This window comes from Thalassophryne amazonica, chromosome 19 (genome assembly GCF_902500255.1).
Source record: "Thalassophryne amazonica chromosome 19, fThaAma1.1, whole genome shotgun sequence".
Taxonomy (NCBI): Eukaryota; Metazoa; Chordata; class Actinopteri; order Batrachoidiformes; family Batrachoididae; genus Thalassophryne; species Thalassophryne amazonica.
In genome coordinates, this window is record NC_047121.1 from 33,970,243 (window position 1) to 33,986,297 (window position 16,055).

The following is a 16,055-nucleotide window of genomic DNA, read 5'->3' on the forward strand; positions in this document are numbered from 1 at the left end:
ATATATATATATAAATTTGGAAGGCACATTTTTATTAATCATAAAGGTTCCTACATACAGTGCTACAACAATGTATTTGCAATTTTTTTTTTCCATATTATTGTATAGTTGCTGCTACAGTCTTTAACCCTCTGGAGTCCAGGGTGTAATTAGGCATTGTTGACTACTTTTGGTTTGACCTTCATAATTTACCTTAAAAAACTGTTTACTTTGCTTTGTTTTTGTCATGTTTTCACAACAACCTCACCTGTGTGACTTTACAGTTTTTCTTTCATTCTGACATACTATATTAATATAGTGAACCTAAATTCACACAAAAACATAAACTCTGAATAGGAAAAGAGTTTGTTTTTTTAACAAACCATTTTTATAACTTAGAATACAAGTATAAATTGTAAATTTCAAAAACATATGTACAAATGCAGCAAAAAACAAAGTTATACACAACTATTTACATTAAAATACAGGAAATGCTTCACGTATTTTTGTACAACTATTTACAATGCAATAAGATGTCAGAAAATTATTAGTGCCACTCAGAAAACCAATTCCAGTCCATCAAAGACCTATGTCCTGTGTTGAACATCACAGGCCTGACACTTCCTTCTGTTGTCCACCTGGAGGCAGCATTGGCCCCTTGGAGGCTTTTTTTTCTTTTCTCAATCTGATTGACATCCCCACCCACATGGGGTCAGTGGTTTTTCATTGGTTGATGTCATGTATTTTCCACCAATGATAAAGGGGAAGACTTTTTTTCCACCAGCCAGAGGTGTCAAAACGGGCAGATGTTCACGCGTACGTTGAAGGCAACCAAATACGTGGGTCTGTGAACATTTTAAAAGTGGTATATAGGTTGAAGTCTGCACTTTCAACAAACATTCAAACAGAAACTTGAGAGTATTGGGAATTTGATGGGACAACCACTTAATTTGGTCATGTGACTTTGACACGTATTCACGTGGAACAACTCCAGAGGGTTAAATGGGGATATTCAAGCAAAATGGGACTGTGTAAACATGAAATACAGCTTTTAAATGACTGCTCACTCTGTTTAATGAAATCATCAGTTAATAGAACTGATTCAGCAGTCTGAATTTGGCATTAAGGTCTCACGCTGGAGCACACGATGCCGAAGATTAAAGAAGTTTCCGAACCAAGGAAGGTGACAGAAATACATCAGTCTGAGAAGAGCTGCAAAACTATTTCTAATGTTCTGGGACTCAAAAGAACCACAGCCAGAGCCTTTAGCTTCAAATGGAGAAAACTGTTAATCCAGCAGCACGGTGACGACTCGTCACACAAATATTTTGCAGCAATCTAAATCATGAGAACAACTCCACATCTAACTGACTCAGTAGGCATAAATGCAAGTTTTGTAAGTGTGCTAGTCCAATTCCTGATTTGAACCATATTGAGATAAATGTGCCAGGAGCTTAAATATGAGGTTGATGCTTTTAAACCTGCAGTGTAGCTGAACTAAAGCAGTTCTGGGCCAGTGGTCCAGCACAGTGATCCCCACTTATCAGAAGAGTCCTAAAACCAGCTATTAATGATAATGAATAATTGTGCCAGTTAATAATTTAAAACCTTTATTTTGTGCCCGTTTAAGTACTTTTATTTTGTGTGAGATCTAATTTGAATACCTGAAACACTGAAAAATGACATATGAACAAAGATTTTAAAAAAATGGACTTTTTCACTGTAATGTTAGAGCCTGTTTTTAACATCATTCTCATTTTTTCCCATCCACTATGAAGTCATGTTTTCACCTTTTTATTATTATTCTTATTGCAATTATTTTATATTTAGTTTTATACCGATACTCTCTAAGACAGGTTTCTCACATCATGATTACTCTGGAACTGTCCATGATTTTTGTTTGTTTCAGGCATATATCAAAATTTACCAAGGTGAAGAGCTGCCACATCCAAAATCTATGCTGCAGGTATGAAATTTTCCGACTGTATTCATAATTTGGACATGCTTGTAGGACCTCCCCGGGGAGACTGACAATAATGTATATTTCACCTCTTGGCTGAAAACAGTCGCTTTTAATGGAAATTTATATCATCCAATCTTACTTTTTAAAATATTTATTTTTTGCTTGAAAAATATTTTCTTTTCAAGTTGTTTTTATTCCTCTCTCTCTCTCTCTCTCTCTCTCTCTCTCTCTCTCTCTCTCTCTCTCTCTATATATATATATATATATATATATATATAAGATATAAAATGCAATGCTAAAATACCCATAGCCATATGAGCATAAAAATAGGAAATGAAATGTGACCTTTTGACCTCTTAAAATAGGTCAATGTTAGTCATCTTTGAACTTGTCCAAGGTCTGTGTCCCAAGAATGTTCCCTGTGAATTTGAAGACTCTGGCGGTAATTGAACTGGACTTATGCTGAGCACAGACAGACGGACGGATGGATGGATGGCAGAGTCTTCACAATACCTGATGGCCATATTTTGGCCTTGGGTAAAAATTAAGAAAATGTATTGATTTCTTTATTTTACCAGAGCATAAAAAGGTGCATACTGCCACCTACTGTACCGGAGTGTGTGACAGCACAGTTTCGAGTTCTAATGCTGTTACATTAGGCAAAGGCTATACGCCCAACTGTTGGGCAGATAAATAACAAAGGACCTGCAGCTCCGACAAAAAATGTTGAGTCTCATTTTGCTTTTGAAGATTTAATGACCCCAAAATAACCTTTCAGGTGTTCTAGCTCCGCCTACTTCCTGTTCCAGAAATTGTCACCTGATTTGCCTTGCCTCTACTGGTGGTTGGCTCTCACTGCGGTATTGTATCACTTCCTGTTCCGGAGCACAGCGGTGTTTTGCTGTATCTGTTAGCTGTTTAATCTGCGCAGTTAGATTGATCTAGTTATCTAGATTACGATTTGTTTCCCAGTGTAATCTTTACGTGCCTTAACTAAAGCACTCCTTCTGCTGAATCACCTCTAAATTATTTACACATTATTCACTTTGCGTGTTTTTAGGAATCCGCTAGCTTAGCGTAGCTACTAGCTCTTAGCCGATTTAGCATGGCGGCTTCTCCTGTCTCTCCCACACTTCTCTGCTCTGGGTGTGAAATGTTTAGTTATTCCTCGGCCTCCTTTAGCAGTAACGGTACTTGTAATAAGTGTAGCATATTCGTAGCTTTGGAGGCCAGGCTGGGCGAACTGGAGACTCGGCTCCGCACCGTGGAAAATTCTACAGCTAGCCAGGCCCCTGTAGTCGGTGCGGACCAAGGTAGCTTAGCCGCCGTTAGTTCCCCCCTGGCAGATCCCGAGCAGCCGGGAAAACAGGCTGACTGGGTGACTGTGAGGAGGAAGCGTAGTTCTAAACAGAAGCCCCGTGTACACCGTCAACCCGTTCACATCTCTAACCGTTTTTCCCCACTCGACGACACACCCGCCGAGGATCAAACTCTGGTTATTGGCGACTCTGTTTTGAGAAATGTGAAGTTAGCGACACCAGCAACCATTGTCAATTGTCTTCCGGGGGCCAGAGCAGGCGACATTGAAGGAAATTTGAAACTGCTGGCTAAGGCTAAGCGTAAATTTGGTAAGATTGTAATTCACGTCGGCAGTAATGACACCCGGTTACGCCAATCGGAGGTCACTAAAATTAACATTAAATCGGTGTGTAACTTTGCAAAAACAATGTCGGACTCTGTAGTTTTCTCTGGGCCCCTCCCCAATCGGACCGGGAGTGACATGTTTAGCCGCATGTTCTCCTTGAATTGCTGGCTGTCTGAGTGGTGTCCAAAAAATGAGGTGGGCTTCATTGATAATTGGCAAAGCTTCTGGGGAAAACCTGGTCTTGTTAGGAGAGACGGCATCCATCCCACTTTGGATGGAGCAGCTCTCATTTCTAGAAATCTGGCCAATTTTCTTAAATCCTCCAAACCGTGACTATCCAGGGTTGGGACCAGGAAGCAGAGTTGTAGTCTTACACACCTCTCTGCAGCTTCTCTCCCCCTGCCATCCCCTCATTACCCCATCCCCGTAGAGACGGTGCCTGCTCCCAGACTACCAATAACCAGCAAAAATCTATTTAAGCATAAAAATTCAAAAAGAAAAAATAATATAGCACCTTCAACTGCACCACAGACTAAAACAGTTAAATGTGGTCTATTAAACAGGTCTCTCTCTTCTAAGTCCCTGTTGGTAAATGATATAATAATTGATCAACATATTGATTTATTCTGCCTTACAGAAACCTGGTTACAGCAGGATGAATATGTTTGTTTAAATGAGTCAACACCCCCGAGTCACACGAACTGTCAGAATGCTCGTAGCACGGGCCGGGGTGGAGGATTAGCAGCAATCTTCCATTCCAGCTTATTAATTAATCAAAAACCCAGACAGAGCTTTAATTCATTTGAAAGCTTGACTCTTAGTCTTGTCCATCCAAATTGGAAGTCCCAAAAACCAGTTTTATTTGTTATTATCTATCGTCCACCTGGTCGTTACTGTGAGTTTCTCTGTGAATTTTCAGACCTTTTGTCTGACTTAGTGCTTAGCTCAGATAAGATAATTATAGTGGGCGATTTTAACATCCACACAGATGCTGAGAATGACAGCCTCAACACTGCATTTAATCTATTATTAGACTCTATTGGCTTTGCTCAAAAAGTAAATGAGTCCACCCACCACTTTAATCATATCTTAGATCTTGTTCTGACTTATGGTATGGAAATAGAAGACTTAACAGTATTCCCTGAAATCTCCCTTCTGTCTGATCATTTCTTAATAACATTTACATTTACTCTGATGGACTACCCAGCAGTGGGGAATAAGTTTCATTACACTAGAAGTCTTTCAGAAAGCGCTGTAACTAGGTTTGAGGATATGATTCCTTCTTTATGTTCTCTAATGCCATATACCAACACAGTGCAGAGTAGCTACCTAAACTCTGTAAGTGAGATAGAGTATCTCGTCAGTAGTTTTACATCCTCATTGAAGACAACTTTGGATGCTGTAGCTCCTCTGAAAAAGAGAGCTTTAAATCAGAAGTGCCTGACTCCGTGGTATAACTCACAAACTCGTAGCTTAAAGCAGATAACCCGTAAGTTGGAGAGGAAATGGCGTCTCACTAATTTAGAAGATCTTCACTTAGCCTGGAAAAAGAGTCTGTTGCTCTATAAAAAAAAGCCCTCCGTAAAGCTAGGACATCTTTCTACTCATCACTAATTGAAGAAAATAAGAACAACCCCAGGTTTCTTTTCAGCACTGTAGCCAGGCTGACAAAGAGTCAGAGCTCTATTGAGCTGAGTATTCCATTAACTTTAACTAGTAATGACTTCATGACTTTCTTTGCTAACAAATTTTTAACTATTAGAGAAAAAATTACTCATAACCATCCCAAAGACGTATCGTTATCTTTGGCTGCTTTCAGTGATGCCGGTATTTGGTTAGACTCTTTCTCTCCGATTGTTCTGTCTGAGTTATTTTCATTAGTTACTTCATCCAAACCATCAACATGTTTATTAGACCCCATTCCTACCAGGCTGCTCAAGGAAGCCTTACCATTATTTAATGCTTCGATCTTAAATATGATCAGTCTATCTTTGTTAGTTGGCTATGTACCACAGGCTTTTAAGGTGGCAGTAATTAAACCATTACTTAAAAAGCCATCACTTGACCCAGCTATCTTAGCTAATTATAGGCCAATCTCCAAACTTCCTTTTCTCTCAAAAATTCTTGAAAGGGTAGTTGTAAAACAGCTAACTGATCATCTGCAGAGGAATGGTCTATTTGAAGAGTTTCAGTCAGGTTTTAGAATTCATCATAGTACAGAAACAGCATTAGTGAAGGTTACAAATGATCTTCTTATGGCCTCGGATAGTGGACTCATCTCTGTGCTTGTTCTGTTAGACCTCAGTGCTGCTTTTGATACTGTTGACCATAAAATTTTATTACAGAGATTAGAGCATGCCATAGGTATTAAAGGCACTGCGTTGCGGTGGTTTGAATCATATTTGTCTAATAGATTACAATTTGTTCATGTAAATGGGGAATCTTCTTCACAGACTAAAGTTAATTATGGAGTTCCACAAGGTTCTGTGCTAGGACCAATTTTATTCACTTTATACATGCTTCCCTTAGGCAGTATTATTAGACGGTATTGCTTAAATTTTCATTGTTACGCAGATGATACCCAGCTTTATCTATCCATGAAGCCAGAGGACACACACCAATTAGCTAAACTGCAGGATTGTCTTACAGACATAAAGACATGGATGACCTCTAATTTCCTGCTTTTAAACTCAGATAAAACTGAAGTTATTGTACTTGGCCCCACAAATCTTAGAAACATGGTGTCTAACCAGATCCTTACTCTGGATGGCATTACCCTGAGCTCTAGTAATACTGTGAGAAATCTTGGAGTTATTTTTGATCAGGATATGTCATTCAAAGCGCATATTAAACAAATATGTAGGACTGCTTTTTTGCATTACGCAATATCTCTACAATCAGAAAGGTCTTGTCTCAGAGTGATGCTGAAAAACTAATTCATGCATTTATTTCCTCTAGGCTGGACTATTGTAATTCATTATTATCAGGTTGTCCTAAAAGTTCCCTAAAAAGCCTTCAGTTAATTCAAAATGCTGCAGCTAGAGTACTGACGGGGACTAGAAGGAGAGAGCATATCTCACCCATATTGGCCTCTCTTCATTGGCTTCCTGTTAATTCTAGAATAGAATTTAAAATTCTTCTTCTTACTTATAAGGTTTTGAATAATCAGGTCCCATCTTATCTTAGGAACCTCGTAGTACCATATCACCCCAATAGAGCGCTTCGCTCTCAGACTGCAGGCTTACTTGTAGTTCCTAGGGTTTGTAAGAGTAGAATGGGAGGCAGAGCCTTCAGCTTTCAGGCTCCTCTCCTGTGGAACCAGCTCCCAATTCAGATCAGGGAGACAGACACCCTCTCTACTTTTAAGATTAGGCTTAAAACTTTCCTTTTTGCTAAAGCTTATAGTTAGGGCTGGATCAGGTGACCCTGAACCATCCCTAAGTTATGCTGCTATAGACATAGACTGCTGGGGGGTTCCCATGATGCACTGTTTCTTTCTCTTTTTGCTCTGTATGCACCACTCTGCATTTAATCATTAGTGATCGATCTCTGCTCCCCTCAACAGCATGTCTTTTTCCTGGTTCTCTCCCTCAGCCCCAACCAGTCCCAGCAGAGGACTGCCCCTCCCTGAGCCTGGTTCTGCTGGAGGTTTCTTCCTGTTAAAGGGGAGTTTTTCCTTCCCACTGTGGCCAAGTGCTTGCTCACAGGGGGTCGTTTTGACCGTTGGGGTTTTACATAATTATTGTATGGCCTTGCCTTACAATATAAAGCGCCTTGGGGCAACTGTTTGTTGTGATTTGGCGCTATATAAAAAAATTGATTGATTGATTGATTATTCGCCCAACAAGTTGGGCAGATAAGTCATACATAGAACATTACATGCACAACCGGTGAGCAGATATATATAATGTCTTATCTTATTCGCCCAACAAGTTGGGCAGATAAGTCATACATAGAACATTACATGCACAACCGTTGGGCAGATAAATATAATGTCTTATCTTATTCGCCCAACAAGTTGGGCAGATAAGTCATACATTGAACGTTACATGCACAACCGTTGGGCAGATAAATATAATGTCTTATCTTATTCGCCCAACAAGTTGGGCAGATAAGTCATACATAGAACATTACATGCACAACCGTTGAGCAGATAAATATAATGTCTTATCTTATTCGCCCAACAAGTTGGGCAGATAAGTCATACATAGAACATTACATGCACAACCGTTGGGCAGATAAATATAATGTCTTATCTTATTCGCCCAACAAGTTGGGCAGATAAGTCATACATAGAACATTACATGCACAACCGGTGAGCAGATATATATAATGTCTTATCTTATTCGCCCAACAAGTTGGGCAGATAAGTCATACATAGAACATTACATGCACAACCGTTGAGCAGATAAATATAATGTCTTATCTTATTCGCCCAACAAGTTGGGCAGATAAGTCATACATAGAACATTACATGCCCAACCGTTGGGCAGATAAATATAATGTCTTATCTTATTCACCCAATCGTGATTGTGTATTTGACACGTTTTGTGCATCTAAACTACGTTTTTTTACACCACTTTTTAAGGCTCTGTTGTGGCGTATGTTTGACACATTTAATGGCACCGTCTTTAATTACTGCAAAAACACCGCAATGGATGAAAACAGACAAACATCATGAGCATTTTGAACGGAAGCCTGTTAACAACGACGAAACAGTTTTTGAACAAAATGCTGCTTGTAGGCTGTAAGATGGTGTTAGTTTGACACTGTTCCCTGGGTGTGATGAGCCAAACAGAACCGCTTTAGATCACAGCTCCTCCACGGGCTGCGAACCTTCCCGCAGCCGGCATGAAAATATCCGCCTTCTTTCCCTCCCGCGTTGAAACTGGAAGTGAGCTTACAAGCGCGCTCATTGGTCGGTTGCGGTTGGGCGTATATGCTCGCGAATTTACTTTATTGACCCAACGGTTGGGCGTATAGCCACTCCGACTATGTTATTACAGTATAGCTGGAAGACCTATCTCATGAAAATATAGAAATAAAAATAGTTTATTCTGTCTTTATTTCCATACTCTGATGCTTATGTGCTTCTTGCACATTGATAACACACTTTTTTTGGGGGGGGGGGGGGGGGGGGGTGCTGTCACTTTAATCTCAATCCCAAACAAGTCATTGTCTCATCGAACACTGAATGGAAACTCTGAATTATCTCGTGGCCTCAGATGAGTTATGTACTCTGACTCTTCTCCAGCTAACCCTGTTTTTTGTTTTTTTTACGTTCCCTCTCTCAGGCCACCGCGGAGGCTAATAATTTGGCGGCAGTAGCAGCTGCTAAGGATTTGTACAACAAGAAAATGGAGGAGGTAAGAGAAAATTCAATGTGAGGTTTGGGGACTTCCCACTACGACTGATTCTTCTACGCTCACACGCTTCTTCTTCATCTTCAGGTCTGCGGGGGCGATCGGCCCTTCCTGGCCCCCAGTGAGCTGCAGGCCAAACAGAGCATCATCCGAGAGGAGGCCCTGCAGGTGTTCCGAGGCGTGAAGAAGATGGGAGGCGAGGAGTTCAGCCGCCGCTACCTGCAGCAGCTGGAAGGAGAAATCGAGGAGGTGTTCGTCCAGTACATCAAGCACAATGACTCCAAGAACATTTTCCACGCCGCCCGCACGCCGGCCACGCTGTTTGTGGTCATCTTTGTCATGTACGTGGCTGCGGGCATCACAGGCTTTGTGGGTGTGGACGTGATTGCCAGCTTGTGTAACATGATCCTGGGCCTGGCGCTGATCACGCTCTGTACCTGGGCCTACATCCGCTACTCTGGAGAATACAGAGAGCTGGGCGCCGTCATCGACCAGGTGGCTGGGGCACTGTGGGACCAGGTAACGCAACCGTGTGCACTTTTATAGAAATTTAGCAACCCTAACCTGAGTATTAACATGTGCAAAATCACTTGAACAGCAGCTTGACACAGTGAAAAACTACAAAGAGACGCTTCTCTGCTATTTGAGGACGACACTGAAAATTCTCATAACTTTTGAATTTCCCAACTGTCATGATTCTGTCAAGGTTCAAAGTTATACCAAGTTATTCCACCCAAAATGTGAAAGAATCATTACAAACCTCAGGAATATTTTAACCACTAGGTGGCAACACTAGATTATAAAAAAAGCTGTTTTATAATTAAAACATCTTTACCTGACTGTCAAAATGTACTCACAATATCCATTTTTTCCTCTCATATCTCCACAGGGGAGCACAAATGAGGTAAGCAGCTTTCACACAAAAGCATTTTAAAGGGCATCAATTAAAGGGCCTTTTTTTTGGGTTAGGGTTAGTTTTCTTCAGGGGGAGTGCATGTCTCCATTAATGTGTAAAATGTCAGATTTTTAAAATAATTAAAAAGCACAACAGACAGATGTTTAGATACAAGATATCTAAAAACATGACACATTTTATAGGGGTTATTTATATCTCCTTCAGAATATTTGTTTTCCTGTAACATTCTTTAAAACGTGTCTTGGGATGTGACAGAAAACCTACCAGGGAGTTTGTGACCTGAAGGTTAGGGTGTTGGGCTTGTAATGAGAGAGGCTCCTCAGTTCACTTCCCCATCAGCAAACTCACTAAGGTGCCTTTGAGCAACATCCGTAATGCTCTGTACAGTTGTGGTGTGCAGCAGGGCGCCTTACATGGACGCACCCTGACACTGATGGGTGAATGTAAGGAGTCTCTATACAGCGCTTTGAGCTCCTCCATCAGACTGAAAGTAGCTCTACAGAAACGCAGCGCATTTAGCTTCTGTTGTCACAAAGATCTATGAAGTCCTTGAAAAGTTTTGCCTTTTGATCACTACGTATATAACATTCTTGAAAATGTGCCTTATGATGTCACAAAGATCAATGAAGTCCGAATGGTCCAGATTGCCTTCAAATTTTTTACCTTTTGACTTTGAACATTTTTGAAAACTTGCCTTTTGATGTCACAAAATAATTTATTATGTTATAATACCCTATTACATAATTGTCTATTATGTCATAAGCATCTGTTACAGTATGTCCTGATGATCTGGCTTTCCTTAAAATCGTTAAGGTTTGGCCTTTCCCATAGATAAAAACTGGCCTTCTGATCTGACATCACAACAAACCACCTTATGATGTCAGAAAGATCTGTAAAGTCATGATGATCCAAATCTTGTTAAATTTTTTTAAACTTCAGACCACTTTAACATTCCTGAAATCCTGCCTTGTGATGTCAGAAATGTCCGTGAAGTCCTGATGGTCTTTTGATCTTTCTTTACCATTGTTAAAACCAGCCTTTAATGTGCTGGGGGGCAGCACATCCAAGAAGGACAAACTGATCAGGTGGGCTGGATCTGTGGTTTGCATGAAGCTGGATTCTCTGGTGATGGTGGCAGAGAAGAGAACACTGGACAAACTGATGGACATTATGGCCGACCCCAGTCACCCTCTGCACACCGTCATCAGCAACCAGAGGAGCCTCTTCAGCCACAGACTGCTCCCTCCCAAGTGCAGGACCAACAGACTGAAACACTCCATCAGACTGTACAACTCCTCACTCAGGGGAAGGAGAAGTAACAGGAAGATGGAGGACAGGAAGGAGAGGAACAGTAGTAGCCAGAAAACTGGTAGCGAGCAGTATGTCTGGTATTTATATTTGCAGTTTTTTTTTCTTCTTTCACTTTTGATGCTCTGTGTGCTTCTTACCCTGTGTGCTGCTATACAATGCTGCTGGAACCTCAATTTCCCTGACGTATTCTTCCCAAGGGATTAATAAAGTTCTGTCTAATCTAAAGTCACAAATGAACCAACTTATGATTTCACAAAGATCAGTGAAGACATGATGATCTGGAGCACAAAAATGTTGTGTAATCCTGCTACAACAGAACATACTTGGCTGAAATCAGAACCTTTTTGTTGACGGTTAAACAAATTAAGATGTACGGTAACACTTGCCTTGCTGCCTGTTTCTCTCACTGTCGCCCATTGAAAATGCGCGTGTCCTACGGTTATGTTTTGTTGACTAATCATTGGAGGAGACATTCTTTTCCTGTAATCGTCTCTATGTGCTTCTGCCGTGCAGGCTCTCTACAAGCTCTACAATGTAGCAGCCAATCACAGGCACCTGTATCACCACGCCTTCCCTGACTCTCAGGTGGAGGAGGTCGCCGAGGAGCAGGACAGGAAGAGGGACTGAATGGATGGGAATGCAGTAGGGACTTCCTGGTGACGGACAGATACTCACCTATCAGGCACCTGCTGGCGGACTCAAACACCGCTTTCACCACTTGAATTGTGTAACGTTCTTGTATAGTTACCGACAGACCATCTTCTCAGCCCGCGTCTACGTTCAGGCAGAGGATGGCGTGTATTACTGTCTCTCACGTTGATGTTTTGTGTGTGTAAATCTAACACCTGTACAGTAGGTGCTCTGGACTCATCATATTAGACCTTCTGTCAGCGACTGGTTTGGTATTTTTCATCAGTTTCTCTGACAGTGGTTTCCACATACGGCTGAATCCACATTTGTAATTATTATTGTTCTGTTATTTGAAGTTTCGTGCTGTTCATAAGAATATCTAGGCAATGTTTGAATTTTAAAATATCTATTGTATGTTACAGTCATTAGCATGGTAAAAACTCAAACCAGGCAAATTTTTAATATTTTGAATTCAGCATTTTGACTTTCATTGGCTTGGACAGTCAGGTCCATAAGTATCTGGACAGTTTTGTCTCTGTACACCACCGCAATGTAGTTGAAATGGACATGTGCTTGTAGAGTAGATTTTAACTTTAATTCAAGACCTTTAACAAAAATATCACATTAACCATTGAGGGCTTACAGCCATTCACATACAGAGTGACTCAATTTTCAGAGTACAAATGAAATATATATATATATATATATATATATATATATATATTAAATATTTAATACACATCACCTTTTACAGCCAGGTTTCTTTGGAGAAGTCAGGGGATGGATACATGAACATTCCCAAATGAACTTTCATCCATCATTAATAACACTGGTATGCAAATATTTAGAAGTTGTCTTCTTCAGAAATAAAATGTGCTTTTTATTATGGATTTTGGCATGTTGAATTCAAATATGACAATAACAGTGGCTAATTGGCTACTGTTTCCAAGATATACAAGGTTTTACATTTTGCATCTATTGTGTTTACAGTAGGTCTTTTTTTATGTTTCTCTGACTGTATAATATTTCACCTGTTTTTGTAACACTTTAAAATTCACCAAAAGGGTTATATATTAATCCTTAGTAGCACAGTAGTAGCATTTCTTAAAACTACAGCCAGTCAACAATTTCAAACATTTTCATTCTCTGTGGCCCAAAATTAGTAAAGTTTGACTATCTTTATTTCAGAAGCACTTTGGCTGTATACCAGTGCAATTAGTATCTATATATATATTTCCAAAGTGGAATGATGATTGTGGAAAACTGACAACACATATTCGATAGCTGACAAAAATATTCAGTAAAAATGCATCTGATGTGATGACTATGGAGAAACTATTTATTGCCAAAAAGATATAAAAATGATCAATTGTGTTATATGGCACCAAATCACAATATACGTTGCCCCAAGGCACCTCATGAGGGTAAGGTCAAACCTTACCAACCACCCTGAGCAAGCACGTAGGCAACATTAGTAAGGAAAAATTCCCTCCAGCATTTTTTGAGGAAGAAACCTCAAGCAGACCAGACTCTTGAGTGGTGACCATCTGCTTTGTCCATACTAACAATCACAAAAATCAAATTAAAGAATTACCAAATATATATATAAAAAAAATTTAAACGAAGCCTGTGTGCTTGCTCTAGGGGTTGGCTAGACCTGACTTGTGTGAAGCGCCTTAAGACAGTTTTTTTGTGATTTGGCGCTATATAAAATGAAATAAATTGAACTGAAACTGAACAAAGAAGAAATTCAAGTAAGATATTTTGATAAATCTTTCTCAATCTCAAAAAACTGACACTGTGCAAGGAGGAGTGATGGATGCCACCAAGGTGCCCATGACATCTCTGAAGGAGTATAACCTTTTATGGGTGTGATTATACAACCCCTGGCAAAAATTATGGAATCACCGGCCTCGGAGGACGTTCATTCAGTTGTTTAATTTTGTAGAAAAAAAGCAGATCACAGACATGACACAAAACTAAAGGCATTTCAAATGGCAACTTTCTGGCTTGAAGAAACACTATAAGAAATCAGGAAAAATAATTGTGGCAGTCAGTAACGGTTACTTTTTAGACCAAGCAGAGGGAAAAAAATATGGAATCACTCAATTCTGAGGAAAAAATTATGGAATCATGAAAAACAAAAGAACGCTCCAACACATCACTAGTATTTTGTTACACCACCTCTGGCTTTTATAACAGCTTGCAGTCTCTGAGGCATGGACTTAATGAGTGACAAACAGTACTCTTCATCAATCTGGCTCCAACTTTCTCTGATTGCTGTTGCCAGATCAGCTTTGCAGGTTGGAGCCTTGTCATGGACCATTTTCTTCAACTTCCACCAAAGATTTTCAATTGGATTAAAATCCGGACTATTTGCAGGCCATGACATTGACCCTATGTGTCTTTTTGCAAGGAATGTTTTCACAGTTTTTGCTCTATGGCAAGATGCATTATCATCTTGAAAAATGATTTCATCATCCCCAAACATCCTTTCAATTGATGGGATAAGAAAAGTGTCCAAAATATCAACGTAAACTTGTGCATTTATTGATGATGTACTGACAGCCATCTCCCCAGTGCCTTTACCTGACATGCAGCCCGATATCATCAATGACTGTGGAAATTTACATGTTCTCTTCAGGCAGTCATCTTTATAAATCTCATTGGAACGGCACCAAACAAAAGTTCCAGCATCATCACCTTGCCCAATGCAGATTCGAGATTCATCACTGAATATGACTTTCATCCAGTCATCCACAGTCCACGATTGCTTTTCCTTAGCCCACTGAAACCTTGTTTTTTTCTGTTTAGGTGTTAATGATGGCTTTCGTTGAGCTTTTCTGTATGTAAATCCCAGTTCCTTTAGGCGGTTTCTTACAGTTCGGTCACAGACGTTGACTCCAGTTTCCTCCCATTCGTTCCTCATTTGTTTTGTTGTGCATTTCCGATTTTTGAGACATATTGCTTTAAGTTTTCTGTCATGACGCTTTGATGTCTTCCTTGGTCTACCAGTATGTTTGCCTTTAACAACCTTCCCATGTTGTTTGTATTTGGTCCAGAGTTTAGACACAGCTGACTGTGAACAACCAACATCTTTTGCAACATTGCGTGATGATTTACCCTCTTTTAAGAGTTTGATAATCCTCTCCTTTGTTTCAATTGACATCTCTCGTGTTGGAGCCATGATTCATGTCAGTCCACTTGGTGCAACAGCTCTCCAAGGTGTGATCACTCCTTTTTAGATGCAGACTAACGAGCAGATCTGATTTGATGCAGGTGTTAGTTTTGGCGATGGAAATTTACAGGGTGATTCCATAATTTTTTCCTCAGAATTGAGTGAGTCCATATTTTTTTCCCTCTGCTTGGTCTAAAAAAGTAACCGTTACTGACTGCCACAATTTTTTTTTCTTGATTTCTTATAGTGTTTCTTAAAGCCAGAAAGTTGCCATTTGAAATGACTTTAGTTTTGTGTCATGTCTGTGATCTGCTTTTTTTCTACAAAATTAAACAACTGAATGAACGTCCTCCGATACCGGTGATTCCATAATTTTTGCCAGGGGTTGTAGAAACTGCATTGTACAACAGCTTCACGGTGAAGTACAAGGAAATTGGCGTCTGGTTGCTTTTTTTTTTTTTTGACAAAACTCCTCTCTGTGCCACTCTATGCAAGTTAAAAGTTTCATTATGCAGTTTCTCCAATCACATCCACAAAAGTCTGTAACTCCTTCAGAATTGTCATGGGCGCCATGGTGGCTTCCCTCAATCTCCTTTTTGGAGGGTCACTCAGTTTTTAGGAACTGCCTACTCTCGACACATACTGTAAAGCACCATCCTGTTTGTATTTATTTGATTGATGCAAATGAAGTCTACAACATGCATTCACTGACTCAGAAATGTTCATGTATCCCTCCCGACTTGTCTAAAGAAAACTGGCTGTAAAAGTGATGATTTACATTACACTTACTACAGGTTGTTTTCACCCCGTTTGCTTGTCTGTCTGTTTGTGAACAGGCTGTAACCCACAATTTTTCATTTATCCTTATGAAATTTTTACATAGAAGTTATACCCTGATGGGCAAGAACTGACTCAATTTTCAAGGTCACAGGTCAAAGTCAGAAAAAAATCTTGTAAATTTGGAAAAATCCCTATCCTTTAACATTAAATGAATTTTCTGAAATTCAGAACTCTGTCAAAAAAATGATAGAATTTCTTTCATTTTTGAGAGTATTATGCAAGATGGTATC

At 39.9% G+C, this 16,055-nt stretch overlaps 1 protein-coding gene and 1 long non-coding RNA gene across 2 annotated transcripts in view; one reads left to right on the forward strand and one right to left on the reverse strand.

The window, feature by feature from the left end:
* The window catches only part of atl1 (atlastin GTPase 1), a 27,821-nt gene extending 15,574 nt beyond the window's left edge, over positions 1-12,247 (forward strand). The window contains exons 10-14 of the mRNA XM_034159385.1: positions 1,889-1,945; positions 8,882-8,953; positions 9,038-9,469; positions 9,840-9,854; positions 11,691-12,247. Coding sequence (XP_034015276.1) covers positions 1,889-1,945; positions 8,882-8,953; positions 9,038-9,469; positions 9,840-9,854; positions 11,691-11,804 — 690 coding nt within the window. The 3' untranslated portion in view covers positions 11,805-12,247. The remainder of the gene's footprint in view (positions 1-1,888; positions 1,946-8,881; positions 8,954-9,037; positions 9,470-9,839; positions 9,855-11,690) is intronic.
* LOC117500641 lies at positions 3,868-12,778 on the reverse strand. Its single transcript, XR_004557815.1, has 3 exons — positions 12,638-12,778; positions 5,296-5,300; positions 3,868-3,879 (listed from the first exon to the last, which is right to left on the reverse strand). It is a non-coding gene; the product is annotated as an uncharacterized LOC117500641 (long non-coding RNA).
* Between the last annotated feature and the right edge of the window lie 3,277 nt (positions 12,779-16,055).